The 27,409-nt window shown below is 46.8% G+C and overlaps 1 protein-coding gene across 1 annotated transcript in view; it reads left to right on the top strand.

Annotated features, from left to right (window-relative positions):
• Positions 1–27,409, top strand: part of SLC7A8 (solute carrier family 7 member 8) — a 52,195-nt gene that overhangs the window by 10,557 nt on the left and 14,229 nt on the right. The window contains exons 2-4 of the mRNA XM_069463497.1: positions 5,374–5,578; positions 6,505–6,656; positions 27,179–27,304. Coding sequence (XP_069319598.1) covers positions 5,374–5,578; positions 6,505–6,656; positions 27,179–27,304 — 483 coding nt within the window. The remainder of the gene's footprint in view (positions 1–5,373; positions 5,579–6,504; positions 6,657–27,178; positions 27,305–27,409) is intronic.

The raw sequence follows: 27,409 nt of genomic DNA, 5'->3' as shown, positions 1-27,409 counted from the left end.
GGCCCCAGCATGCCAGGCCCTGCTCTCATTCTCTTCCCCCAGTCCTGAAAAGCTCTGAGATCCTCCCAAACATTTATGGAAGGAGCACACAGCAGATTCACCTCAACTTTCCCTGGACATCATGGAAATGGCCAGAACTTCCAAGTCCTGGGAGGAAGTTGTGGCTAGATTTCAAGACTAGCATGAGGAAGGAAGTAAGGCCATAGCCTTTTAGATCTGAGGTTCTGCTGGGCTCTGGAAGTCTGTAATTCCATGCCCCAGGAAATTCTTTGATGGCTACAGCATTCTAGTGTGGACAGGCCTGGGTGTGAGTAATGATTTTATGGGAGTCACATGCATATTGGCCTGCAGATGGGGTAGTCAGTGATTATTCATGGCAAACATGGATTTTCTCAATTCTGGCAATTTTTCTAGTAAGGACTTGCCGGCTGATAGGTTTTGGCCCCTTTTTAATGGAATGAATGGTTTGCTTGGCTTTCTTTGACAGAACAAGCCAAGCTGGGCCTCATTGTCCAGGCATCCTAGAATCCATTTTTCACTAAGGAAGATCTATGCGATAAGATGATTACTTTATTAATTGGGGTAGATGTAAGTAGGGCTAAAATCCTGACCTTGAGTACTCTGGCAATGCCCGATGGGTATGCATCTCATTCTTAAATGGCTTTATAGACAATGGAGACAAATCTCTCCACAATAATCAACTTTCTTCCTATATCTCATCAGGAACTTTTCATCATCAAGGTAGAAAAGATCTTTCCCAGTTCTTTTACAAAGCCGCTCCAAAAAAGTCTCATTTGGACAATGTCCAAGTTTAAAAACCCTGCAGTTAAAGTGTCTGTTGTGCAATTTCCAGAGGTTGAGGCGGCATGGAGTCGAGGAGAAAACCCTGGGCCAGGAGTCCAAGGCCTCAGCCTCTTATCCCAGCCTTGCTACCTGAGCAGTGCATGACTCTGATCAAGTCCCTTCACCTCTCTGAGCCTCAATTTTCACAAAGGTAAAATAGGAATGATAGTACCTGCCCCACACACCTAAGAAAGTAGTTAAGAGAATCGAGTGAGGTGATGGATGTGAATGTTTTGTAAATCACCACTGAAGGTGCTGCTGTACTAGAAGGAAGGAATCAGATCTGTGTTCCAATTCTTTAGTAAGTGCCTTCTGTCACCTATTCTCATTGCTTATGGAGTGGAGAGATAAGACTGACCCCAGTGTATGTAGGACAACCTTTCATTTTCAGGGAAAAGCTTGAGGCTGTGACAGAAGATTTAGGTTCCAATTCAGCTATTTCTAATTTACCCTGTGCTTTAAGCAAATAACTACCTCTCTGGGTCTGTCTCTTCCTCCATAAAATAGGGATAATAATACCTCCCTCATTTCCCCCATTTGGAAAGTGAGAATAAGTTGTCCTACTTTCTTCCCCTATAAATTGGAGGTGGTATTGATAGCCAATCTACTCTCCTCAGCAGTGAAATAAATGGGTTGCTTTACTCATTTGCCTACAATACGCACTCAACATTCTCACAGGATTTGGAAGTTCCAAAGAAATAGGTATATTAAATTCCTCTGTGGAGATGCTATAAGTGATGTCAGACACTATGTATTCATTAAGCATTTATGGGATGTCTATTAGATCAGTGGTCCTCAACCTTTTTGGCACCAGGGACCAAAAAGACAATGGAAGTTTCATGAAAGACAATTTTTCCACGGACCGGGGGGCATTAGATTCTTATGAGTGCATAGCCTAGATCCCTCACATGCACAATTTATAGTAGGGTTTGCGTTCCTATGAGAATCTAATGCGCTGATCTGACAGGAGGCAGAGCTCAGGCAGTGATGCAAGCGATGGGGAGTGGCTGTAAATGCCCATGAAGCTTCACTAGCTGCTAACTTCCTGCTATGCAGCCCAGTTCCTACCAGGCCACAGGCCAGTACCCATCTGCAGCCCTGGGGGTTGGGGATGGCAGTGCTAGATGATCCTTCACAGGTGAGGAAAGCAGCATAGTTCCTGCTCTCCTAGCACTTACAGTCTAGTGGGGGACATAAATATTTATTAAATAATCACACTAAAGATTCCTCTCCCTGTAGAAGTCCCAGAGGCTGCCATGGTGGAGGAAATCTTCTCAGATTCTGGTTTTCTAGGCAGTGGTTTCGTAAGAATCAGAGAGAGGCACCCCTCTCTTTCCCTGTTCCCTGGCACTCAGTGTAGGCTAGCGTAGCCCAATTTCTTTTTTAGCTTTTATCTTTGTAATTTTAATTTGGTCAAAATTAAGATTTTTGGAGGGTAAGAACGCAGTTTTTACAAAGTGAGGACTCTTATCCCAATGCCAATCTACTATGACTGTCACAATCACTCTGGCAGCTTCCTGGAAGGTCATGGAGCCTCCAAGAATAAGTGGAGGCAGGAAGGGGGTCAAACCCTTCACAGGGCGGTTAGTGTTGCACATCCCATATTGCAGTGGCTCCTGTGACCCAGAACCAGGGAAAGAGCATGCACACCACGGAAATGTCAGAGCAAAAACATAAGAGAAGCACTTACTGATTCCGATTTACTGATCCTATTGCAGTGTTTGTTTCCCAAGAACCCTTAGTAGAACATTGACATTCTTCATTCCTGAAAAGATCAAATCTTTCAAATAACACCCACCCCCGACATTTCCCCTTGCAACAGCCATTGTTGTATCTAAGAAATGCCTGGCTGTACACCCCTCCCTTTTCAGTGCCTTAAGGACCAAAGTCAAACCTTATTTTTCTCCCGGTAGTGATTGTTTTTCTAACCCCTTGAACTGGTTTTATGACTCTAGTTCTATTGCTCTCTTCTTGGCTGGCTTTGAAATGCCCTATAGATCACCCTTTTGATAAATTCCTGCTAGGCAAGGAATTTACTATCATCTTTCAACAGTATTAGCAAGCTTGTCCCTAGTTTTCTTATTTCCCAGCACTTGGTGTCTTCCAGGGAAGAGCCACACATTTCGTTTTGGCAGGTGAAGCGTCACTGGACGGAGTGAACATGGCCTGAGTCCTAGGATACTACAGGATACTACAGGTGGATCGATTTCTTTCTTCCTTTCTTCCTTCCTTTCTGTCTGTCTGTCTTTCGTTCGTTCCTTTCTTTCTTTTTGAGACAGAGTCTCACTCTGTGACCCCGGGAAGAGTGCAGTGGCATCATCATAGCTCACAGCAACCTCAAACTCCTGGGCTCAAGAGATCCTCCTGACTCAGCTTCCCCAGTAGCTGGGACTACAGGTGTGAGTCACCATGCCCAGCTAATTTTTCCACTGTTTGTAGAGATGGAGTCTCACTGTGTTGCTCAGGATGGTCTCGAACTTCTGACCTCAAGTGATCTTCCGCCCTTAGCCTCCCAGAGTGCTAGGATTACAGGGGTGAGCCACCACATCCAGCAAGTGGGTCTTTTAGTCTCTGCTAACCCAACACTTCTGCAAAGCCCATATGGGGACTGATTGAGGAGAGCGGAGAGCTGAAAGATGTACTCTTGTTCCTATCGTAGGACTTTACATAAACCTACAAGAAAAGGAAGGGTCTGTAAGGACTGGTGGCACTCAGAATCTTCTTCTCTATCTTCTCTTGGACTGAGAGTTGTATCACAAATTTAATGATGAGAGATTTTTTTCTTCTTTTAGTTTCATTTCTATAATCAGGCCTGTTCTGTAGGGATAGACTGTTAGCACTAAAGGAAGGAAGACATGTTAGAGGCAGAAATGTGATTTCGTTTCATCTGTATCTAGCTTTGGCCTGTGCCCTCTGAGTCTACATTTCTCTTCTGGACCTCTTTCCCCTCCTCATTACTCATCTCACACTGCAATTTTTTAGTATGGAAAAGGAGAGCATACTCTGTATCCAAGAGGAATAGAAGGTTATTGCTTTTAGAATGTGAATGTTCTCTTCTCTTCCGCTTTAACTAAAAGAGCTTAATAAAAAACTGAATTTTGGTTTAGAAACAGAAGTTCATGACTGGATTGATGTTGACTCATGGTTGAGATCTGAAAGTCAGTTTTTGAAAGTGGAGCATAGAACCCTATAATCTCTATCTCACTGGTTCCAGACCACTGTAGAGCGATGGTGGGAATTTGAGATGTTCTCAGAACACTGTCAAATCCAACTGGCCTCAGCTCTACTCCAGCTCTGCCTTTCCATCTGGATCCATTTTGTCTCTGCTTCTCCCCTCAGGCATTGAGGGGTGCAGCTGGGCAGAGCATGAAGGGAGAACTTTCAAAGCACCTGCCCCATGGACCCTGACTACCACCTTTAATCACAAGAAGTGGACAAAGGAAAATTTGGGAGGAAGCGTTTCAGGAATGCCCCCCACACTCCTACTGCTCTCCTGCCCAACACACACAGCCCAGTAGCCAACTATTCAGTACCGGCCACTGGCATCTGCTCTCAGGAGAAAGCCAGCCCTCGCACACACAAGCAGAAGTGGATTAGCGAAAGAGCACTGTGTTAAGCATCAGGAGACTGACTTCTAGATCCAATTTTACCCATCAGTAACTGTGGAATTTGGAGAAAGCCACTTAACCCCTCTGTGTTTTAGTCTCTTAGTTTGTAAAACAGAGAAAGAAATACCTGCCCCTCCCCCTCTCCCTGAATTCCATAGGTTGTTGTGAGGGTCACATGAAACACTGGGAGACAATGAACTTTGAAAGAAGTGTTGAGGCTTTGCACGTACTGCACTTCTACACACTACCTCCAACCAACCAGGACTGTTTTTATGGGGTTATTTCATGTTCTTCACCAAGGGTGGGGCTGTCATGTCTGGAGTAGAAGCCAGCCTCCAGGAATCCTGTCCACACTCATAGGTCTTCAGAACCCCTAGTCATGGGGTGTGACCACAATCTGTCCAAAAGATATTGCCCTTTGGCTCATTTCTAAAGCCACCTAGCTGGCAGATGGTCTCTGAGAGCAGCCCACTTTTCCAGTCCTGCCATTTTCAGCCAATCCTGAGGCCCTTGTCACCTTGGGTGGACCAAGTGTAGCTGAGTTAGGGGATCCTGAGATTCAACACTTGTGCCATAACTTACTACTGTGTGGATGTAGGCAACTTCACTTGGAATCTCCGAGACTTTGTTTCCTCCTCTGTAAAATGTGAGAAATGATATCTGACTCCATAGGGCTGTCATAAGGATTACAAGAGACATGCAAAGTACCTGACCAAGTTCCTGGTTAATATGTGTCAGTTCTCTGGTCCTCTTTACCCTGACTTTAGGGAGAATTATTGCTAGGCAGGCCTGCCTAAAGATCATTTACACATCTCAGAGGCGCTTTAGAATCAGACCAGAGGTGAGACCACCTGCAAATGCCAATCCTTCTGGCTGTCCTGACTCTGCTGTCTCCCCTCCTTACCCTTGGTGCTTTGTGCAGGGAACATCATCGGCTCCGGAATCTTTGTGTCGCCCAAGGGCGTGCTGGAGAACGCCGGCTCTGTGGGCCTCGCCCTCATCGTCTGGATCGTGACAGGTCTCATCACAGTTGTGGGAGCCCTCTGCTATGCTGAACTTGGGGTCACCATCCCCAAATCTGGAGGTGACTACTCCTATGTCAAGGACATCTTTGGAGGACTGGCTGGGTAAGAGGATCTGCGAAAGCCTGAGTGATCTCGGAGAAAAGGAGAAAGATGGTACAGAAAGAGGTCAAATTGGAGGAAGCCAAGGCCAGGGGTTTCCAGTCTCCAGTGTGCCAAGGGGGACTAGAGAATGGGATTTCTCTTTTGCTTCCATGTCATCATTGCTAGTGTAGCCTTGTGTCCCCTTGATGTTTCTGAGAGTGACAGAGGAACCAGGTTTATAATTTTAATCTCTATGTTGATCTTAGTGGCAGAGATTCTATGAGTGCGAGCAAACAGAACTATATAACAACACTGACTGTAGACTCCCAGAGAAAGCACATCACAAAAACAAAGCCTTCTATCTTGACAAATGATAGTGACCACCTAAGATACAGTGTACCCTCTTCTCACATTACCAAGGATAATGACCTCCTTTTAGAGTCAGGCCCCGATCTTGAATTTCTCAGCTTCTGAAACCCTGCCATGGAAGAGCTCAACCCTCACCAAAGGGCCAAAGCGTGTGGAAGGTGCTCCTCCTGCAAACCCCCACTCATTGCCTCCCCTGGCAGCTGCTTAAGTAGCCACATGTTTAGCACGTCCTGGCTATCACAATTCTGGGGTTGCAAATTTTATATTTCTACCATTGGATGCCAGGGGCCAGAGCGGTAGAGAAGAGTTGACAAAAGGAGAGGGAAGAGAGAAAGGATGCCAAGACTTATGTTAGTGCTAGTTGAAACTTAGCTCTTCATCATTAAACCATTTTATGGTCATTGTGGAGCGCTGAGGGTGGGGGCTGGGCTCTTCAGCATCCCTGAAAACAAAAAAAGAAATGCATTGCTGCCTCTCTAACGGCGGCCCACCTACTTGCCCAACTTGCCCTGGCTTTCCCCTGATGACTCGGAAACCCTGCCATGCCTGCCAGCGGGGGTGTCCTGTTCCCCCTTCAGGTTCCTGAGGCTGTGGATTGCGGTGCTGGTGATCTACCCCACCAACCAGGCTGTCATCGCCCTCACCTTCTCCAACTACGTGTTGCAGCCGCTCTTCCCCACCTGCTTCCCCCCAGAGTCTGGCCTTCGACTCCTGGCTGCCATCTGCTTATGTAAGTGTCATGCGAGCACTGTTCTCAGAACAGCCTCTTTTAGCCTCCCTGGTGGTCCACATGTCTCTGATTCTTCTTTTTCCCCTTCTTTTTTTTTTTTTTTTTTTCCCCCATTACTTTTCTTTCAATTTCCTACAAGTGAGTTTTGGATGAATGGATTCTGCCTACAATTATCTGGTGTTAAAAATAGAAGAAACTTAAGTAGTTCCTTGGAGGCACAATAATTTTCACTGGCAGGGTTCTTTACATTATGCGAACACTTTCACCTATATTATCTGATTTGAGCCTCATGACAAATCCATGAGGTAAGCTGGCCAGTGTTAACATTTTCCTAGAACAGATAAGGAAGCGGGGAGCCAGGCAAGTGACTTGCCCAGGGAGGCAGGCCCCGAGTGGAGCGCAGGTCTCCTGATCCTGCTCTCTCCAGCACTCCGCACTGTGCCGGCTTCTCCCAGCCACTGATAGGAAGATTATTCCAGCTTCATGGAAGAGGGTCCATGTTTACTTCAACTTGCCAACTCACGCTTTTTAAACTCTTTTAGAGGAAAGTTTGCCCATGGTCCTAACCCTTGATGAGTTTTCTAACTGGAGAAAAAGCCATATAGGCAGATCTTATGCTTAGGATTCAATGGCAATAAAAATTCAGAAAGGGGAAAAGAGCTCTGTGAGCTGGAGTAGGTTAGAGAGGCTTTACAGAGAAGTTCTGCAGAGGCATGTTTCTAGGAAGTCTCAACGCTTAATCTCTGATATGAGTGACCTCAGTGGGTTGAGGTATTTTACATCTTTAATCAAAAACTAATTTCTAAAGTAAACACTTGGATATGTTGTAGAGACTCCACCTCTAGACTTAGTTCAGTCCCTGCCCTCCCACACCTTCCAACACACACTCTTAGCTGAGGGTAGTGATCCTCCTGGCCATACCCTTTCCTAGGTCCTGACACTTTCCTTCTGTCACTCACCCACCCCAATAGCCTCTCAGGGAGCAGATAGTTGGGATCTAAGAGTTGCTCTCTTTGGCAAGTATGCCCTCTTTGGCAGTGGTGGGTGGCCCTGGAATAGACCCCTGCCACCCAGGCCAACTGTAGTGTGGGGCTAAAATATTGTTTGGAGCATATTCCTTGTGCTTTATCAGGCCTGCTCACAGGTCTGGAGGCAGAGGAATGTGGGCTCCCAAACCAGGCTGCCTGAGCCAGCATCACCAATCCACCACTTTCTAGCTGCCTGCCCCTCCCCACTGTGAGATGGGCATTATAATCCTAGCTGCCTCAGGAGGTTGCGGTTGTAAGGATTGCCCTCAGCACAGTGTTGGGCACCTAGTACCCAGTCATGTCGGTCACCGAGGGTGGGCTGGCATGTCAAGCTGCTGGGGCCACCTCATCCTTGCATCCTAGCTGGATTCAGAGCTGGGGGAGCAGGGAGGAAGGAGGGCGTGGGAATGCAGGAAGAGTTACTGTTTCTACCATCAGACAGGCTAATGGGGGGCGGGGTGGGGGAACACATGAGTGCTGGCCACTGCTGTTTTGGCGTCTTTTGCACACAGACAGCTTCCTCTTTCCTGCTGATGCTGCTAAAGTGCCTCAGACAAGAGGCCACCCTGACCCTCTTACTAGAAATCAAGAACCCTGAGGCTGTTCAGTCCCTCCCCTAGGAGAGGAGCCAGGCCACAGGGTGGAGTTCTCTGGGTGGGTAGACTAGACCCCATGGCTTCCTTTGTGTTCTCCAAACCTGCTAAGAGTTTGAACCCTCACACAAAGATCCTCCAGAGTAGTATAGCCCATGGGCCTCCCCTCAGACCAGAAAGGTCCAAACCCTCCCAGGAGATAAGAATGGCTCCAGCTTGTAAGCCCAGGTCCAGAAAGACAGGTTGCACACAGTCATCTCTGCAGCCTACCCCTCACCTAGACCCTGTTGGCACCAAGCCAAGGGAAAATTTAGGTACTCTGGCTGATGACAAAAATGACAAGCATCCCCACTGCCCCCATCTCTGCTGGCAAAGATCCAATAAAGCTTATCTGGTCTGTCCTCTGCCTCCTAAGTAGAACTGCAAGGAAATTATCTCCAACTTAACAGTACTCGATCTTGTTCTCCAAAGAATTTTTCAATGTCCCTGAGATATGTGTTCAAGTATTTTTTTTACTTCATAAGCAGAAAAATGTTCTTAAACCCTTCTTATTCCCAAGCTTATTCCTCCTTATTTTCTTTAGGGGAAATAGAAACCAGCTCGGTACCCGCCACCCCCTGCAGTGTCCTTTCCTCCTAGCTGGGAAGGCCTTGTGGAGCCCCCACTGCAGTCCCCGGCAGGGTGCACACGTACACATCCATAGCCACACACACACTTCCTCTCTCCTCTTCCTTAAGCCAGACACTCCCAGCTGCTTTGAGTCTGTGTACAGAGGTTTTTGTTTTCTGGTTTGTTGAATACCACTTCAACAGACCCCTCAAATCATCTCTTAAGGTATCCAGTAAAACAGAAAGCAGATTGTCAGGAAGGCTTGGTGGATGCTGTCTTTCATTAAATGCTGATATCTTTTATTCCAGCATCACCCATCCATTCTCCTACCCCCACCATCATCTAGCCCACCCCATCCTCTTAGCAGGTGCCGGGCAAGCCAATTGCATAAAATAGGCCCAGCATTCCTTGGCAGTAGAGCCAAGAGTGGCCCAGCCTAGCCATACTCCTAAGAGAAGCAGTAGAGCGCTCAGGTCTGACATGAATGTATATTTCCATAGGAAACTGCTTTCTGCTGTCTCATTTTGTCATGCTAACAGGCTTGATCCACTGTGCCATGAGAGGCTGTGAGGAAAGGCCGCCCTCAGTGGAGAGGACGCTGGTGTATAGTGGAGGGCGCTGGAGGACAGGGCTCAGGGCCCAGCAGGGAGGGCCAGAGTGGCAGAGCCCCCAGTGAGGGTTTGCTGCAGGACAGAGGAGGTGAGGTCAAGTCTGGTTCTGTGGTGGGGCTGTTTTGGAAGAGATCTGATGAGAAATGAAGTTGGGACGAGCCAGATGGTGGGGGTGGAGAGGCGGAAAGAACCTGCTGTAACTGGCTTGCTTGCCCAGAGCCTGGAGGGGGTGGGGGAGAGGAGAAGGAGAGAAGGAACTGCAGATTTGGATCGTGCTTATGCAACTGCAGCTGCCACTTTGAGTTATTCTATTATTCAGGTCAAAGCTGATTATTCACTGCTGAGTCAGCACAAAATCCCTGGCCACCAGGCAGTTCAAAAAAGAAAAAGAGAACAGAAGAAAGTATTTTACATTTTAATTAAATGACAAGCCTTTCTCCCTTCTCCAGAGCAAGCATATTAGTGGGAGGGGGGAGGAAGTTAGGAGGTGCCTGGGAGGTGTTAGAACTTGGTTTTGGTGCCTTCTTTTGTGATTTGTTTGGGTGTTTCTCTTTCTCTCTCTCTCTTTTATTATTTCATAAGTAAGTGATTATATTCTCCACGTAAAAGATTCAATAAGATACAAAGGGAGTCATAGTGAGAGCTACCCTGCCCCTCCCCTGCCCAGGAGCCCGGTAATAGTGGATAGGTGTCCTTACAGTTCTAAATTAAACGCATGGCCTGGCGTGATGGCTCACGCCTGTGATCCTAGCACCCTGGGAGGCCGAGGTGGGTGGATCGCTTGAGACCAGCCTGAGCAAAAGCAAGACCTCATCTCTACTAAAAATAGAAAAAATTAGCCAGGTGTGGTGGCAGCCAGGAGTAGTCCCGGCGGCTCGGGAGGCTGAGGCAGGAGGATCACTTGAGCCCAAGTGTTTGAAGTTGCTGTGAGCTAGGCTGACACCACGGCACTCTAGCCTGGGCAACAGAGCAAGACTCTGTCTCAAAAAAAAAAAAAGAAAGAAAGAAAGAAAGAAAAGAAAAGAAAAAGAAATAAATAAAACGCATCTGCAGATGGACATATCTGCGTATAGAGACCTACATGTTGACAGACTATTTCTGCAGCTTGCCCTTGACCATGTAGCCGCATCTTTTGACTGTTACCTGGGTTTCCAGGCACAGTGACACAGTGGGGGCACCTGGCATCAGAGCCCTTCCTAGACTCTAGTCTGTGCGTGTTGCTTCCGAACTCTGGGTTTTCCTTTGAGATCTGTTTGTCCTCACTTTTCTTGGGGACTGGATTATCTTTCATTCAGACAACTCCTGGCCTCCTTCCTTCCTCTCTTTTGGGGCTGGGGTCACATCCACCATCTGAAGTAGAATTTCCATTCAAGTCTCCCTCTTCTCCCTGAATGTCTTTCCCCACCCACCCCATGGAAATCTCCTACAGAATAATTTTTAGTCTTAATGCATCACAAAAATGAAAAATGAGATTTTAGTCAAATTGATAATTGAGGTAAAATCAAGAGATTTTCGGTACATTTAGATTTTAAATGCTGGCCAGTTAGAAGATGTACAGAGAAAAACAGGGGTCTTGGATGTATGGGAATCAAATCTAGGCCAGTCTGTATTTGTCTGAATTCATATATACAAGGTTGATCAGACACCCAAAGAACTCTTTGGGGCCTACTGGGTAGGGGCAAGAAGGCAGCACTGCCTAGAGTCTCGCTCTGTTGCCCGGGCTAGAGTGCCGTGGTGTCAGCCTAGCTCACAGCAACCTCAGACTCCTGGGCTCAAGCGATCCTACTGCCTCAACCTCCAGAGTAGCTGGGACTACTGGCACGTGCCACCACACCCGGCCACTTTTTTGTTTCTATTTTTAGTTGCCGAGCTAATTTTTTCTATTTTTAGTAGAGACAGCATCTTGCTCTTGCTCAGGCTGGTCTCGAACTCCTGACCTCAAGTGATCCTCGCACCTGGGCCTCCCAGAGTGCTAGGATTACAGGCATGAGCCACCCCGCAGGCCTTCCTGAATGTCTTGATCTAAAGAAGCTCCTTCCCCTTCCTCTCCCTGAGGAGAAAGGAGTACTCTGCATGCATTTCACAAGGAAAAAATGCTTCTTATCTTGTTTTCTATCTTTGTACTGAGATGCCTAAGAGGCTAGTTTTCCAGGGCTTCAAATTACTCATTCTTCTTTGACCTATGTGGAAGGGAAAGGACTTCAATATTACTTCTACCCCTGAGTTGCTCTACAGAAAGCTCCCAGCTGCCTGGTGCAGGATGCTGCGACAGAGAAACATATGCAGGTTGTTTTGTAAGTCTCTTGCAAATTAATCAATCCCTTGACATCGGAGGCTTCAACAGTCTTTCCTAGCATCTAAATCCCTTAATCTCAGTTCCCTTGAGTTCTCTTCTCTAGTCCCAAACTTCTCATCCCCAAACACTAAACATACTGCCTCAGATACCTGGGCAGTGCTGCCTTCTTGCCCCTCTCCAGTAGGCCCAAAGAGTTCTTTGGGTGTCTGATCAGCCTTGTATATGTGAATTCAAATGCAGACTGACCTAGATTTGATTCCCATACATCCAAGACCCCTTTTTTCTCTGTATATCTTCTAACTGGCCAGCATTTAAAATCTAAATGTACTGAAAGTCTCTTGATTTTACCTCAATGGTCAATTTGACTAAAATCTCATTTTTCATTTTTGTGATACATTAAGATTAAAAATTATTCTGTAGGGGACTTCCATGCCTGGGCTAGAGTGCCATGGCGTCAGCCTAGCTCACAGCAACCTCAAACTCCTGGGCTCAAGCAATCCTACCGCCTCAGCCTCCCGAGTAGCTGGGACTACAGGCATGTGCCACCATGCCCGGCTAACTTTTCCTATATATTTTTAGTTGTCCAGTTAATTTCTTTCTATTTTTTAGTAGAGATGGGATCTCGCCCTTGCTCAGGCTGATCTCGAACTCCTAACCTCGCGCGATCCTCCCGCTTTGGCCTCCCAGAGTGCTAGGCTGCATGAATATGTTTTTTAAAAAAAATTTTAAACATAAAAACCACCGTATTGAACTTCTACACTGAGTGGAGATAAGGCATAATTTATAGAATTTTGGAAAAGATTAAAAGTCTAGTGAAGAGATTGGCATATAAACAAATAATTGCAATACAATGTGATGAAAAAATGTGTGCAACACAAAAAATGTGCTTTGAAGTTGGGAGGGGAGTGCTAGGGAAGGCTCCCAGATTGTGCTAAATCTTAAACAGTAAGTAGGACCAGATGGGCATACGGTGAGAGGACAGCCACGTAGAGGAAGGGCTCAAGCAACACTTGGGGTCCAGAGAGAAATGGCCTGTTTGAGGAAAGCAAGTACTTCTGTGTGGGTGGATCCTAGGACAGTGACAAGAAATGAGGCTGAACAGGTGGGCAGCAGCCGGATCTTGAAGAAGCCCGTATATCATGCAGAATAGAGCAGATTTTATCCAATGAACAGGGAATCACTAAAGGATTTTGAACAGAGGCATAACATGATTAGGTTCACATTTGGGTGAAGAAAGACCATGAAACTTGAGCCAGGGAGACAAGCAGGCCGAGTCCAGGCCAGAGTGAAGTAATGAGGATGGAGAGGTGACGAAAACAAGAAAGATTTAGTAGAATCAGCTGGACATGTTGATTAATTGACTACTGAGAGGAAGAAATCTGGTTTGTCTACAAATCAAAATGTTTCAACTTAAATGTGTCCAGCATCCATGATGGGCAATTAGTGTTCTCTCTATTTCTGCCATCCCTGTCCTCCCCAGAGGCCTGAGGGATGCGGAGCAGGTCTCTAGTTAGAAGTCTTCCCCAGGGTGGTTACCCTAGGATTCTGCTGGAAAGCCTGTTTTAGAGCAGCATTACTTAGAAAAGGATTGGGACTCTTGGGAAGTATATAAATGAAAATTGCAACACTTTTTTCTTTCAACAGACATTTATCAAGCACCCATGGTGTGCTAGATACTGTTCCTGGTCCAGGACAGACAGCAGTGAACCCAAAAAACCCTCATTCTCATTTGAAGCAGCAGCAAATTAAGCCTTCTCTCTTAACAAGTGCTATATAGAGTCCACTTGTGTGTCCTCTATTGATACTGAAGGTGACACAGAATTATTCAATCACTATCAAATATTTGAGTGTTCTGCTGTAGACACTGTGCTAGGCAGGAGGTTACGTCCGTAGCTGTACCAAGGAACTCACAGTCCAATGAATAATTCTGACAAGTATAGAGGGAATTTCATTTCAAAGTCGTACGTTCCGAAGAGGACAACATCCAGGGAGCTAACTGTAAGAGAAATGGGGGCACGGGACTGGGTTTGAATAAAATCTTGGAGAAAGTGACATTTAAGGCTGGGCACAGGCTCATGCTGTAATCTCAGCACTTTGGGAGGCCAAGACTGGGAAGGTAGCTTGAGATCAGCCTGGGCAACAGAGCAAGACTCTGTCTCTAAATAAAAAATAAAAAAGTGCACAGAAGGCCTTATGGACCATGCTAAAGAGATTGGGCTTTACCCTAAGAGCACTGGGAAGGCATTAAAGGATTTCAAGCGGAGGACTAACATTATCGTATTTGTATTGTAGGAGAGTAATACTGTCAGGGTAAAGGATGGATTGGTAGGGGAGTGAGATCAGAGGCAAGAAGACTGATTACAAGGCAGTTACAGGAATCCAGGTTAGAGATGACAGTGACATGAATCAGGGATGGAGCAGTAGGAGTGGAGAGGAGTAAATATATTTGCCATTTAGGAGGTATTAATAGAATTGGCAGGACTTGGTGATCAAAGGTGAAGGAGTCAAGAATGACACAGTCTTGTTGGGGATACAGGTGAAATAAATCAAGGACAACACTGGATCATATTTTAATGTTTTCTCATTGGTGTGGTTCAGATTGGTTGAGTTGGCCCCTCTATCTTTGCCACCTTCCTATTTACTCTCTATACTTAAGATCTGTTGCTGGGACTTAAGGAAGGTTTCCCCTGTGCTTTTGGACTCCTGTGTGTATAATGGCAGAGTAAACACCCATTCTTTAGTGCTATTTCACCTCCCTGCCCTATAAGGCCTCTGGAGTGTTGCTGGTGCCTATATCCTTGGGAATGAAGGTATTTCCGTTATCCTCATTTTACGTTTCTGTAACAGTGACTCAGTCTTGAGCTCCAATAAGAACAATTATTGGTGCAGTGCTTGTAGTTTATACATCATAGTAAGCAATTCCATCTATCACAGAGAATTTAAGAATTCTACAGAGGTCTTCTTCCCTGCAGATCCATTTGTGCTGCACTCTTCTGTCCATTGGTTTAAACCCTCTTCTCAGACCAGGCTTTCCTTCCCCTCCCCGCAACTGGCAACCTGAGAAGTCAGTCTTCTTTTTAGTTTTAATGTGGCTCAGTTGCTGGTTCAGATCACCTCCTCTTTCCTGACTTCCCACAGAATCTTCTCTGGTCTCCAGCTTTTAATCTCAGACCGAAGTTCTGCTGTTCAAGGGTGTGCCCATATAGACCAGGCACTGGAAATTGAGGAATGAAGGGCTTATTTCTGGGAATGTGTCCACCACTGCTAGGGAGAATAATGAATGGGACTGAGGTTCCCTGAAACAGGAAGTTTTCCTAAAGTTCAGCTTCCACCAAGTATGGGAACAATTTGCTTACTTTCTCAAACCAGCCTAAAAACTTAAATTCTCCTTTGGCCTTTTGGTGCTGACTTTCAACGATCACTGTTTTTCTCACAGGAGCTGGTGCCTGTGGTTTATGAAGTCACTCGCTAATTGTGTCTGGTGAAACTTTAGGGTTAATGTGACATATGAAATTCCTATCACTTACCCAAGACCATAAAATCAGAAGACTTATAGGAATGAGGCCCAGTGGTACTTAGAGCTTTGGGGGAAAGAAGAAAGGGCAAGGTTTGTTTTGATAGTTTAGCAAGTTTGAGTACTAGCTACTTTTGGAATTGGGTTACAACTGAACCATTTTGGAAAATTTTGCAGGCTAGGTCCAGGTTTGTTTTTTTTTTTTTGTTTTGTTTTTTGTTTTGAGACAGAGTCTCTCTCTGTTGCCCAGGCTAGAGTGAGTGCCGTGGCATCAGCCTAGCTCACAGCAACCTCAAACTCCTGAGCTCAAGGGATCCTCCTGTCTCAGCCTCCCGAGTAGCTGGGACTACAGGCATGCACCACCATGCCCGGCTAATTTTTTCTATATATATTTTTAGCTGTCCATATAATTTCTTTCTATTTTTAGTAGAGATGGGGTCTCGCTCTTGCTCAGGCTGGTCTCGAACTGCTGAGCTCAAACGATCCGCCCACCTCGGCCTCCCAGAGTGCTAGGATTACAGGCGTGAGCCACCGCGCCCGGCCCAGGTTTGTTTTTGATTTTTTTTTTTTTTTTTTCTTTCAGAATCTTGCTCTGTTTCCCAGGCTGGAGTGCCATGGTGTCACCCTAGCTCACAGCAACCTCAAACTCCTAGGCTCGGGCAATCCCCCTCCCTCAGCCTCCCGAGTAGCTGGGACTACAGGTGCATACCACCACACCTGGCTAATGTTTTCCATTTTTAGTTGCCCAGCTCATTTTTCCCCCCTATTTTTAGTAGAGATGGGGTCTCGCCCTTGCTCAGGCTGGTCTCCTGAGCTCAAGCAATCCTCCTGCCTTAGCCTCCCAGAGTGCTAGAATTACAGGCGCGAGCCACTGTCCCAAGCCTGGGTCCCGGTTTCTAGACCTTGGTGAACACTAGCAGAGCCCACAAGCCTTCTGGTACAAAAACCAACCGGACCTCCTAGGATCCACACCCTATCTTCCAAGACTGAATACAATGCAAGGTCAGACTAGGCCTCCTGGGTTCAGTGCAGACCCCACAGAACCCACCCTCATCCTCCTTGCTCTTTGTCTAGGATGCATCAGCCCTGAGAATTGGGGCATGAGTTCCAGGCTCCCCAAGGTGGCATGGCATGCCACCCCTGGCTTTCCTGGTGTCTTCAGTTTTTCTCTTCTCTACCACAGTCAGCTCAGGAGCCATGTTTAGCTAACGCTGAGAGAACTACTTGGCTCCTGGAAAATGCTGAGCTGGCTGCTCGGCTTCTTGGCTAAACTAAGTACTGAATGGTGATTCAGCAGAAAGTCCAGGTCCAGCAGCTGGCACGAGCAGGAACAGGATAAGAAAGAAGAGAAGGGGGAGGGGTGGGGCACTGGATGTGGGAGCTCAGCTGGAAGTGTCCAGCAAAGGCCCTGTGATTCGGGACCACAGGGCACTCAGCACTCATGGCTTCTCTGTACCCCTCCTCCTCTGCTGATTTGTCCTCGGAGGAGAGAAGCCCTTCTGGAAGGCTCAGAGCACCTCCTCTCCTTTAGAGGGGTTTCTGAGATTTCTAAAACTTTGTCAGTGCTTCCAGTTGAAAAGGGCTGCAGAAGGGGAAATGTTACTGTAGTATGATAGGCAAGATCTGTTTCAAAACCAAACTTCCCATTGTGTACTTTACAGAAGCTAGGATCAAAGCGTAGTTTACAAGGAAGGCGTGCTTTAATTTTTTTGGTTGCTGTTACATGTATAACTTCACCAGTCAAGTTATTTACATATACAATAGTACCTTTGTTTTAGGTAGGCAGGGTGCCTGAAGACTTTACAACGTGGCCCCTCACCCCATATGAGAAATGTCTTGGCTCTGGGGGAGCAGGAGGATTCTAGGAGGGTTCTAGGAAGCTGACTCCATGTCTCCTCACTCTCCCCAGCCCACACCAGGCCTTTCTGAGGTCTCTGAGGAGGAAAAGTGGCTCAGTCTGGCCTGCGAGGGCAGAACTGGAACCTTATCAGAGCCTTGGGTTGTGTGCGTTAGAACTCAAACAGGCCTGCGTATTTTTCTGGCCTATCAGTGCTTTTGGCAGCCGGCACTGGTTACCTCCTTGATCTGGAAAAGGCCAAGGTGGGACAGGCCAAGCTGAAGCTGCTTTGTCACAGTTGGAAACACGTGCCCAGTTCCTTCCAGGAGCAGGGAGGCCCAGGAGCCCCATCTAGCCTATCACAGAGCGGAGCGGCACCACACCCCCGCCCCGCAGGCTGGGCACGCCCACAGCTCGCTCTGCAGGGGCACTGGAGGGCTGTCGGAGGCTCTCCCTGTGCCCCAGAGGGGAGGGAGTCGGGGGAGCTGGACAGAGCCTGGTAGAAGGCAGAGGAGTGCACGTCCCAGCAAAAGGTGAGGCTAAGAAACAAACCCTTCTGGCAGGCCCATGACCCAGGTGAAATTTATGGCTGTTTCTGAGGGCTGGGGCGCTCCATCTTGGCCCATCCTGGAAAGGTGCCTATTTTGAAGGTCTGGAGAGGAACAGGGCGTTCTGATTTCTACAAGGTGGCGTCACTGCTTCCTTTTTCAGCAGCTGTCTGCTTAGTACATTCCATCTTTCTCTTTTTCTGTCCTGGACTCCTCTCTCTCTTCTGCTCTCGAGCTCTTTTCTCCCTCACTCCCTCCCACCTTGTTGTTTCTTATGCTCGCTCTTCCCTCTCTTCTAAACTGTCTGTCTTTATGGACTTTGGCAAGTCTGGACACTTCTTCTCCTTGCTACTGCCTGTTTTCACTTATCTGAAAAGACCAGGAGGAAAGGCCTGGTTCTGGAAATGTTAAAGGAAAACAAGCCTTTCCAAGCCGCCTCCAGCCCACCCCTGAGAAAAGTGCAAGCCAGCAAGACCAAGAAATCCAAATGGAGTTCCTGGAGTTTGGAGGGAACGTGAGACGGTGACTTATTAAGGGGGCTGGTGAGAGGGGACACAAGGCAGAGAAAGGAAACTCTCTGTGGGGGACGATTTTTCTAAAGCCCTGGGAGCAATGGATGCAAATTTCTTGGTTTGCGAGGAGTGGCCATCTTAGTCCTCCCCTTTTGCCATCTTGGCATCTTACTTCCTGCTGCCCAGAAAGCAACCTGGGTTGGGACCAGGCCAGTATCTTCAGGTGACAGACTCAGAGTCCCAAGTGGCCCTGACGGGAGCAGGGGGGAGAGATGATGTGGGAGTGGGCCAAGGGAAGGCAGAACAATGCGTACATGATAAAAGGGAGGTGGGGGTAATGGGAATTGGGGCCATCCCAGTCCTCTCTTTGCCACTGATTAGCCAGGGTCTTACTTCACTCACATATAAAATGAGTTTCTGGATCTCTAAGGTCATTCCTGGCCCTGATTGCCCATCAAGGCTGGAAACATCCCTCTGGGCAGTAAGGTGCAGTCTCCAATATTTAACTTTACAGTCAAGAGTTGGCCACAAGGAGAGCCCCAACTGGTTCCTTCTTCTTAGCAACTATTCTCATAGCAAGCAATCCAGCCCCTGTCCAGATGGCTGCATCCCAACTTTTACCCTGTCAGACCAGAGAGTGGGGTGAAGCCCTGCTTCATGGGGCTGTCCTGTCATGTAAAAAACCCTGATATTTATGCCCTAGAGCAGCACAATGGCTCCTATGGGCACCCTCCCTGAATGGGTGATATATCTATTTTCCACATAGATATATCCATCTATCCATCCTCCATTCAGCAAGCTTTAGCATTTACCATGTGCCAGACAGTATCACAGGATCTCAGCGCCACACTGGCCAGCAGGTGTTGTTTATGGCTGTGCGCTGCTGGCTGCAGGAAGCAAAGGGCACCTACATTTCCACTGGGCCTGAGGAGCAGCAGCGCTCTCGGCTTTCTACAGGGCATTCCTTCCCCGCACACAGACCCTCTTGACTTAGAATGCTCGGTGCAGTTTTCTCTGTTTGTGGAAACTGAGGCACAGGGACATGCTTGACCGTCTGGGCTCGAGTCCAGGGCCTCAGCCTACGTTCACCAGCCCCACAGCCCCCAACTTCATCCTAGAGCCGTGACACCCTCCCCACTTCAGACAGCGTGGGTTGAAGGACCCCAGAGCAGGTCATTGGTGGAGGAGCATCTTCCTGAGAAAAAGATGAAACAGATTAGAATTTGAGGAGAAGGGTCAGCGGTACAGGAGGAAGTGACAAAGGAGAAGCAATGCAACAGTGCAGGATATGGCCTGATGCGTGACACGGCCGCTCTGAAACCCTCCGAACCATTCCCTTTCCCAGCCGCTCTGTTTTGCCTCTGATTGTCAGCATGATTCTGAGCAAATCACATCCTCTTCTTGTTAGTCTATGAACAAAAAAAAAAAAACCACTTAATATTTTATGCAGCAATACACACATTACAGAGTATCTTCCCAGGATTAAAACTGACCATACATTTTACAGAGAAGGAAGGGAGGCTCAAAGAGTTAATTAACTTGTCCAGGCTCCCTGAGAGTAAGTGACTCAGCTGCGGAGGGCTTGAGAACTTGAGAACATTGAGTTCCTCAAGTTCTGAAGCTGAATGAATGATTCCTGAGTTCAGACCTGCCAGATCCCTCTGAGGGAGCCATCTCTGCCAGGCTGTGAACCATCCTCCTCCCCATTCTTACCACTTTAGTCCTCACACAAGCTACTCTGAGCTCTACTTGCTTGTTCTGCACTCGAAAAAGACACCAGAAACCCACATGGTCCTTCACTCAGCAGGTGCTACTAGGTAGGGCAGAGGGGAGAGTGATACGGCCTCAGCCCTGGCCCTATGATGATTGCAGGGACTCAAAACCAGCCCACAGCTCTCCAGTCCATCCTTAAAACTTTCTAAATGAAGATTTATTTGTTTATGCTAAAGATTCACTGGTGTTCTATTTCAAAATGCACTAGAGAGATTAATTTTAAATTGCCTCCTTTGCCTGGAGTCTATAATGCTGCCACACATGGATTAACAATGGGGATTCGTTCTGAGAAGTGCATCCTTAGGCAATTTCCTCATTGTGTGAACAACATAGACTGTACTTACACAAACCTAGATGGTATGGCCTATTGCTCCTAGGCTACAAACTGTACAGCATGTGACTGTACTGAATACATTGTAATACAGTGGTAAGTATTTGTGTTTCTAAACATATCTAAACATAGAAAAAGTACAGTGAAAATACAGTATTATAATCTTATGGGACCACTGTCATATATGTGGTCTATGGTTGAGCAAAATGTCGTTTTGCATCATATGACTGTATTTTAATATAAGGTAAAAATTCCCCAAAAGTGTTGCTCCTTTTCTTCCCTTCCAAAATTTATAATCCCCTAACCTCACGTGCCTCACCACCTACTGAATCAGGTTGTATTGACTCAGCCTAGAAAAATCACAGCGGGAGCTCTGCCAAGGTTTGTTTGGTGTTGTCCACTATAAACTAGTACACAGTGTGGCCACTCTGTACCCTCTAACTTGAGCAGTGAACTCAGACTCATCACTGTTGAGATCATCTTTTGACGTTCCGTGTTGACTTCCTTTGTGGACTTTCATTGTGGCCTCTGGTCAGTAAACTAGGAGACAAAAAAAACCACAGTGACAAAGAACAAAGCAATTGTGTCTGTGAACATCCTGGCTCTCTACTTGCCTTGCAAGAAGTTTGTAACCCTTGAGCTTGTGTTTGTATGTGTGTCTACATTGCGTATGTGGGCCTGAAGTTATACGGAATATGGAGGAGACTGGAGGAGAACCTAAGATTGGGTAAAGGAGAGATATTGTGTCTTTTGCCCTGGAGAAGAGAGGAAAAGCACTGCTAGAGTCATTATAGGACAAGACTGTTTGCTACTGTATTGAATTACCAAGGGGAGGAAGAGGAGGTAGTAACTTAACTCTAACCACAGCTCTATCCCAGCTAGAGTTGAGAAGCTGGAAGAGTTGGAATGCTGTCATGTGATGTGAGTTTGCCAACTAGGTTAGCACACTGATGACCTTACCTTCCCTACCCACTTCTAGAGAGCCCCACCACTTCCCTCCACCTGGTGTCCTGCAAAGCCTGTGGACAGAGACTCCTCTGGGGTCCTGGTGTGTGTTGCCTGGTTGCTCTCTAAAAGCTTTTCTCTTTAAGGATACGCCCTTTCTTTCTCGTCTTTCTGCTTGATGTCTATTTCTGTATTAGTTCCTTATTACTACTGTTACAAGTTACCACAAACTTAGTGGTTTAAAACTACACAAATTTATTAACTTAAATTCTGGAGGTCCGAGTCATAAACTCAGGCATTCGCAAGTTTGCCTTCCTTGTGCAGGTTCTGGGGAGCCTTCTTGCCTCTTCCAGCTTCTAGGGACCTCCTGTGTTCTTTGGCTCACAGCCCCTTCTTTCATCTTCAAATCTCTCTCTCTCTGATCTCTGTTTCCATCATCACATCTCATTTTGTAACTCTGACTCTCCTGTCTCCTGTGATTGCACTGGGCCCTTCTGGATCATCCAGGATAATCTCCCCATCTCAAGATCCTTAACGGAATCACATTTGCAAAGCCCTTTTGCCATTTCAGATAACATATTCCCAAGTCCTGGAGATTAGAATGTTGACATCTTTGGGAAGGCCACTGTTCTGCCTTCCACAGGCCCCATGACACCTGCAGTCTTTGCCAAAGGGAGGGAGTGAAGGAGAGGCTCCTGTGATCCCCCAAGACCGAAGTCTGAGGGCCAGGGCTGGGTGGGGCCGAGAGCACCTTCTCCGCAGGGAGCCCACCCGCTCTACAGTGGGCAAGCAAGCTGCAGGTTGGCGGCGATGATTCTGCATCTCTGCCGGTTCCGCAGCTTCCACGGGCAGGAGACGTTGAGCCACCTCTCCCACTTGTCAGCTGAGAGGGCTTGGCTGCTGGGCAGGGCTCTAGATTGCTGGATTCGGAGTTTCCCTCCTCCTGCCTCATTCTTTGTATCTCTCTCGTCATGTGTCATGTTGACATTTAGTTCTTCAAACTGGGTAGATTAAGTAACCAACCTCTGAATTCAGCATCTTCTTGAACTCTTGTCATCTTTTTTTTTTTTGAGACAGAGTCTCACTCTGTTGCCCGGGCTACAGTGCTGTGGCGTCAGCCTAGCTCACAGCAATCTCAAACTCCTGGGCTCAAGCGATCCTCTTCCCTCAGCCTTCCCAGTAGCTGGGACTACAGGCATGCGCCACCATGGCCAGCTAATTTTTCTATTTTTAGTAGAGATGGTGTCTTGCTCTTGCTCAGGCTGGTCTCGAACTTGTGACCTCAAGCAGTCCTCCCGCCTTGGCCTTCCAGCGGTCTTATCTTAATAGACTTTTCCTCTTATTTTTTACCCAGGTAGCAAAAGAGAGGGGAGAAAATGCCCAAGAAATGCAGATAAGCCTGGGATTCCGGGGGCTGGGGGGTGCCTCTAGAGAAGCAGTGACTACTCCGCAGCTAGATTAAAATGGACAAGAGCCAGAGTCCTATGCCTTTTTATTTTGTCCAGCTGGATGAAAATTGTAACATTCTCCATGTTGCTAGGGTCTCTTCCTCCTAAAGGAAGCATCTCTGACTCCCCCAGCCTAAGTCAGGGACTCCTCGCAGACCCTACCTTCCATAAATAGCTCTGCCGTCGCCACATTGTTTTGTGGTCATCTCTTAGTTCACCCATCGCCCCCACTACACTGTCAGCTTTCTGAGGGCAGGGACTTGTGTCTTGTGTGTCACCTCCCCACCTGCCAGAGTGCCTAGCCCATGTAGGCCCTGTGCAGATGATGGACAGACAGATGGATGGAACCCCCCACATTTCAAGCTGTAGTGGCCACTGGTCCCTATCTATGTGTGCCTTCCCTGAGGTCACTGTATATCCGGCAGGCAGAATTCAGGGTCTAGCTGAGAAGAGAGAGAGAACATAGTCTTGAGCAACCAAAAGGAGTGCCGGGTAGCAGACAGGGAGCAGCAGGACTCCTGAGTGGGGTCTTCACTCACTGACCCTTCCTCTCTGGATGGAGGCTCCGGTTTCAGCCTGCTGTGAGGGAAGCTGTCCTGTGGTACCGGGAGCCTGAAAGTGCCCTCTTTCCCCTCAGTCCCATGCTGTGATCCCCCAGCTGCAGGGCGAAAGGTCAGACCTGGGGCCTGCAGCCATTGTTCCAGGAAGACAAGGTGTCACAGGCAGCCTGCCAGTTCCCACCTCATTCTCAGAATTTCTCTTTTTATTTCTGAAAGATCTGTGAAGGTGAAAGGTTAAGTATTGTCATGGCTGGGTTCTTGGGAAGTTGTGGAGATGAGGTGAGGCAGGACGGAAGACACCCACAGAGAGATTATTTGACAAAGCGTTGCTGGCCTCCAAACATCTCTCCTCACCCCCAGGAGCACCGTGGAGCTGACAGTTTGAAGGAGTGAGTCTTTATCTGCCTCCACAAGGTCATCTTATAAAGAGATGATTTTGTGTTTTCTATCCCAGCACCCAGGGAGGTGGCCACCTTCCCCCTCCTGCTTGGAGGAGGAGGAATTTCTTTGAGTTGTCCTACTCTGCCCTTATTTTCCGTAAGTATTTTCTGTCACCACCCTGCCTGCCCTCTCTGCCCAGGTTCCTTATTCTGTAATCCTTACCTATCCCTGAGGCTCATGGGTTTTGTTTTCTCATCATCCCTCCTGTTGTTATAAGTCAGTCTCCTTTATCCTTTAGTCATTATTGCTGTGTCTGCCTGAATTCCTGGGTATGGGGACCCAGCCTCAACCCTGCATATCTCAGGGCCCTGGGGAAAGGCTGAGATCACAGACCCAGTTGCCGAGAGTGATTTGGGTTGGATTGTCACCAGGCACATGATCCTGAAATCCTTACTGAATTGAGTAAGATAAACCAAGGGTGTATTATCAGGATGTCTCCATCCATCTGGAACATTAAAGTATTTACAAAATGTTCTCCCTGTTCGGGCACTTAAAATCCTTCCTCTGACAACATGTTTTGCTTCTCCTTATATGACACCATCTTGGATAACAGCTCCTCCACGAGGAGTGAAGAGTTTCTACTCTTAAAGTCAAGCTTCCTGTTGCTCTTTTGGCCCCGTGAAACCAACTGGGGAATGTGTCTCCTTTTGATGAGATTCCTGGGAAGCAGGGAAGATTGGTGTGTGTTGTATGGAAGTGTAGACTGAGGTGATATTGGAAAACTAATGAATTGTGGCATTTTAAAATTCATTTATTGAATATTTGTTGAGCACCTACTATTTGCAGACAGCAATAATATGCCCTGGGATTAAAAACATGAAAAAAATCACAGTCCCTGCCCTCTTAGTCTACAAAGAGAGGGAAAATAAGACACAGACTATTTTAATACAAAGAAATAAGTGTGAAGATTGGATATAAACAAAGTGGTCAGGGATTGTTCTAGGGAAGAGGAACAAATTTTGTTCGTTGTCTATAAAACACAGCTGATATATCTTCCCTTGCAGGCATGTTGTTAGGAATAAATAAAATTATAAATTATAAAGACTCACAGAACAGGTGACATTTGAGCTGGATCTTGAAAGATGAGAAGGAGTTGGCCAGGTGCAGATGGTGCGGGAAGGAAGGTGGGAAAGGTTACAGATGGATAATGTCAGGACCTCCCTATCCTGCCAAAATGTTCTCAGAATTCAGTAAGGTTGGGGAATACTTGGAAAGTAAAAGCACAGTTAAAGGACAGAATATTGATAAAACTTGATCAGCCATTCAAGTGAAGTCAGAGCCCTGGTTAGAGGCTTGAGGAAACAGAAATTGTGTCATGCTTTTACATGTGTGATGTGTACCTTTTGAGGACTAGAAGGTGTCCTGGTGGCTGTTCCAGGAGAAGGAGAAACAAGAGGATTTTTTCCCCTTTTATTCTTTCTTTCTTTTTTTTTTTTTTTGAGACAAAGTCTTGCTCTGTCACCCAGGCTAGAGTACAGAGTGGCATGATCTTAGCTTACTGCAGCCTCAAACTCCGGGACTCCTCCTGCCTCAGCCTCCTAAGTAGCTTCTCCTTTATTCTTAAGTGTTGGGATCTCTGTAGGAACCCTGTCACTCCTGGGTAAGGAGACAGAGCTAACCCACCCACCCTCACCGGCCCCACCAAACAAGATATATAGATGGAAGGCAAATGAGCATATGAAAACTTGCTCAACACCATTAGCCATTAGGGAAATGCAAATCAAACCACCATGAAATACTACTACATGCATATTGGAATAGCCAGATTTTTCTTTCTTTCTTTTTTTTTTTTTTGAAACTGACAATACCAAATGTGTGCAAGTGTACACAGCAATAGGAACTCCCACGTGGCTGGTGGGGAGGTAAAATTATACAGCCACTTTGGAAAAAACAGTTTGGCAGTTTCTTATAAAGTTATACATATAATAACCATATGACCCAGAATCCCATTTCTGGATATTTACTCAGGAGAAATGGAAAACCCCACTCAAAGACCTCTTCATGAAAGGACTTCTATCCAAGTGTTTACAGTAGCTTTATTCATAATAGCACCTAACTGGGAGTAACCCAAAAGTCTCTTGGCTGGTGAATGGAAAAACAACTGATACATTCACCTAATGGAATACTACTCGACAATAAAAAAGAACAAATTACTAGTCTATGCAGCAACATGAATAGATCTCAAAAGCATTATGTTAAGTGAGGCCAGTGTGATAGCTCAAGCCTGTAATCCTAGCACTTTGGGAGGCTGAGGATTGGGAGGATTGCCGAGGCCAGGTGTTTGAGGTTGCAGCGAGCTATGATGATGAGACTGTACTCTAGCCTGGGGGACAGAGCGAGACCCTGTCTCAAAAAAAAAAAAAAAAGCAACAGGAACATTATGTTTTGTGAAAGAAAGAAACCACACACAAAGGGGCATATATTGTATGATTCCATATATGTGATATTATGGAAAAGGCAAAACTATAGGGACAGAAATCAACTTAGTAGTTGCCAGAGGTAAGGGGAGAAGATTGGCTAATTGACTGCAAAGGAGCATAACACATAGGGGAACTTTTTGGGGTGTTGGAAGTGTTCTACATATTGAGTGTAGTAGTGATTAAGCAATTAAATACATTTGTCAAGTCTCATCAATCTGTATATTTTATTTATTTATTTATTTATTATAATTTTTTTTTTGAGACAGAGTCTCACTCTGTTGCCCAGGCTAGAGTGAGTGCCGTGGCGTCAGCCTAGCTCACAGCAACCTCAAACTCCTGGGCTCAAGTGATCCTCCTGCCTCAGCCTCCTACGTAGCTGGGACTACAGGCATGCGCCACTATGCCCGGCTAATTTTTCTATATATATATTTTTAGTTGTCCATATAATTTCTTTCTATTTTTAGTAGAGACGGGGTCTCGCTCTTGCTCAGGCTGGTCTCGAACTCCTGACCTTGAACGATCCACCCGCCTCGGCCTCCCAGAGTGCTAGGATTACAGGCGTGAGCCACCGCGCCCGGCCCTAATCTGTATATTTTAAAAGGTGAATTTTACTAGATATAGGTTATATCTTAATAAACCTATGTAACAAAAGATTCCCCTAAACCTGTTCCCCCAAAATTAGGCTTGGGAAGGTGACATCCAGGATACCACCAGCTGCTCAGGGCTCTTCTTACAAAGATCATGACTTGAAGACAAAGCCCAGACCTGGTCAGATGCTAATTTTTTTCCCCCAAAGCCAGTGCTTACATTTCCATACCTGCTTCTGGCTTCCAGGCTTGGGCAGGACATGCTCTGACCAAGCTGTAATTTGGGGCATGTAATCCCTATTGGCATGTAACCCATTAACCTAGCCAATGTTTCTGGTCACCAGGGCTGAGCATGCCTACCTGTGAAATCCCACCTTCAGGAGCAAGGAGCACTTCTGCCTCTGTGCAGTGGGCAGTGTGCAGCCTCCTGTAGTCCCGGAGTGTATGTTTAGGGGGTCTCTCGTTTCAGTGCTTCTCACATGGGTCAACTGTTCCAGTGTGCGGTGGGCCACCCGGGTTCAAGACATCTTCACTGCTGGCAAGCTCCTGGCCTTGGCCCTGATCATTATCATGGGGGTTGTACAGATATGCAAAGGTGAGTGTCTTGGGAACAACAGGGGCACACCCAACTGTCCTCCACCCATTTCATGTACACACCCTGAGATCTCCCAGTTCTGGTCTTGAGTGACTTCTCTTCTTC

The sequence above is a fragment of the Eulemur rufifrons genome, chromosome 2 (genome assembly GCF_041146395.1).
Source record: "Eulemur rufifrons isolate Redbay chromosome 2, OSU_ERuf_1, whole genome shotgun sequence".
NCBI lineage: Eukaryota > Metazoa > Chordata > Mammalia > Primates > Lemuridae > Eulemur > Eulemur rufifrons.
Note: the sequence above shows the minus strand (reverse complement) of the source record. Positions and strands in the feature narration are given on the sequence as shown.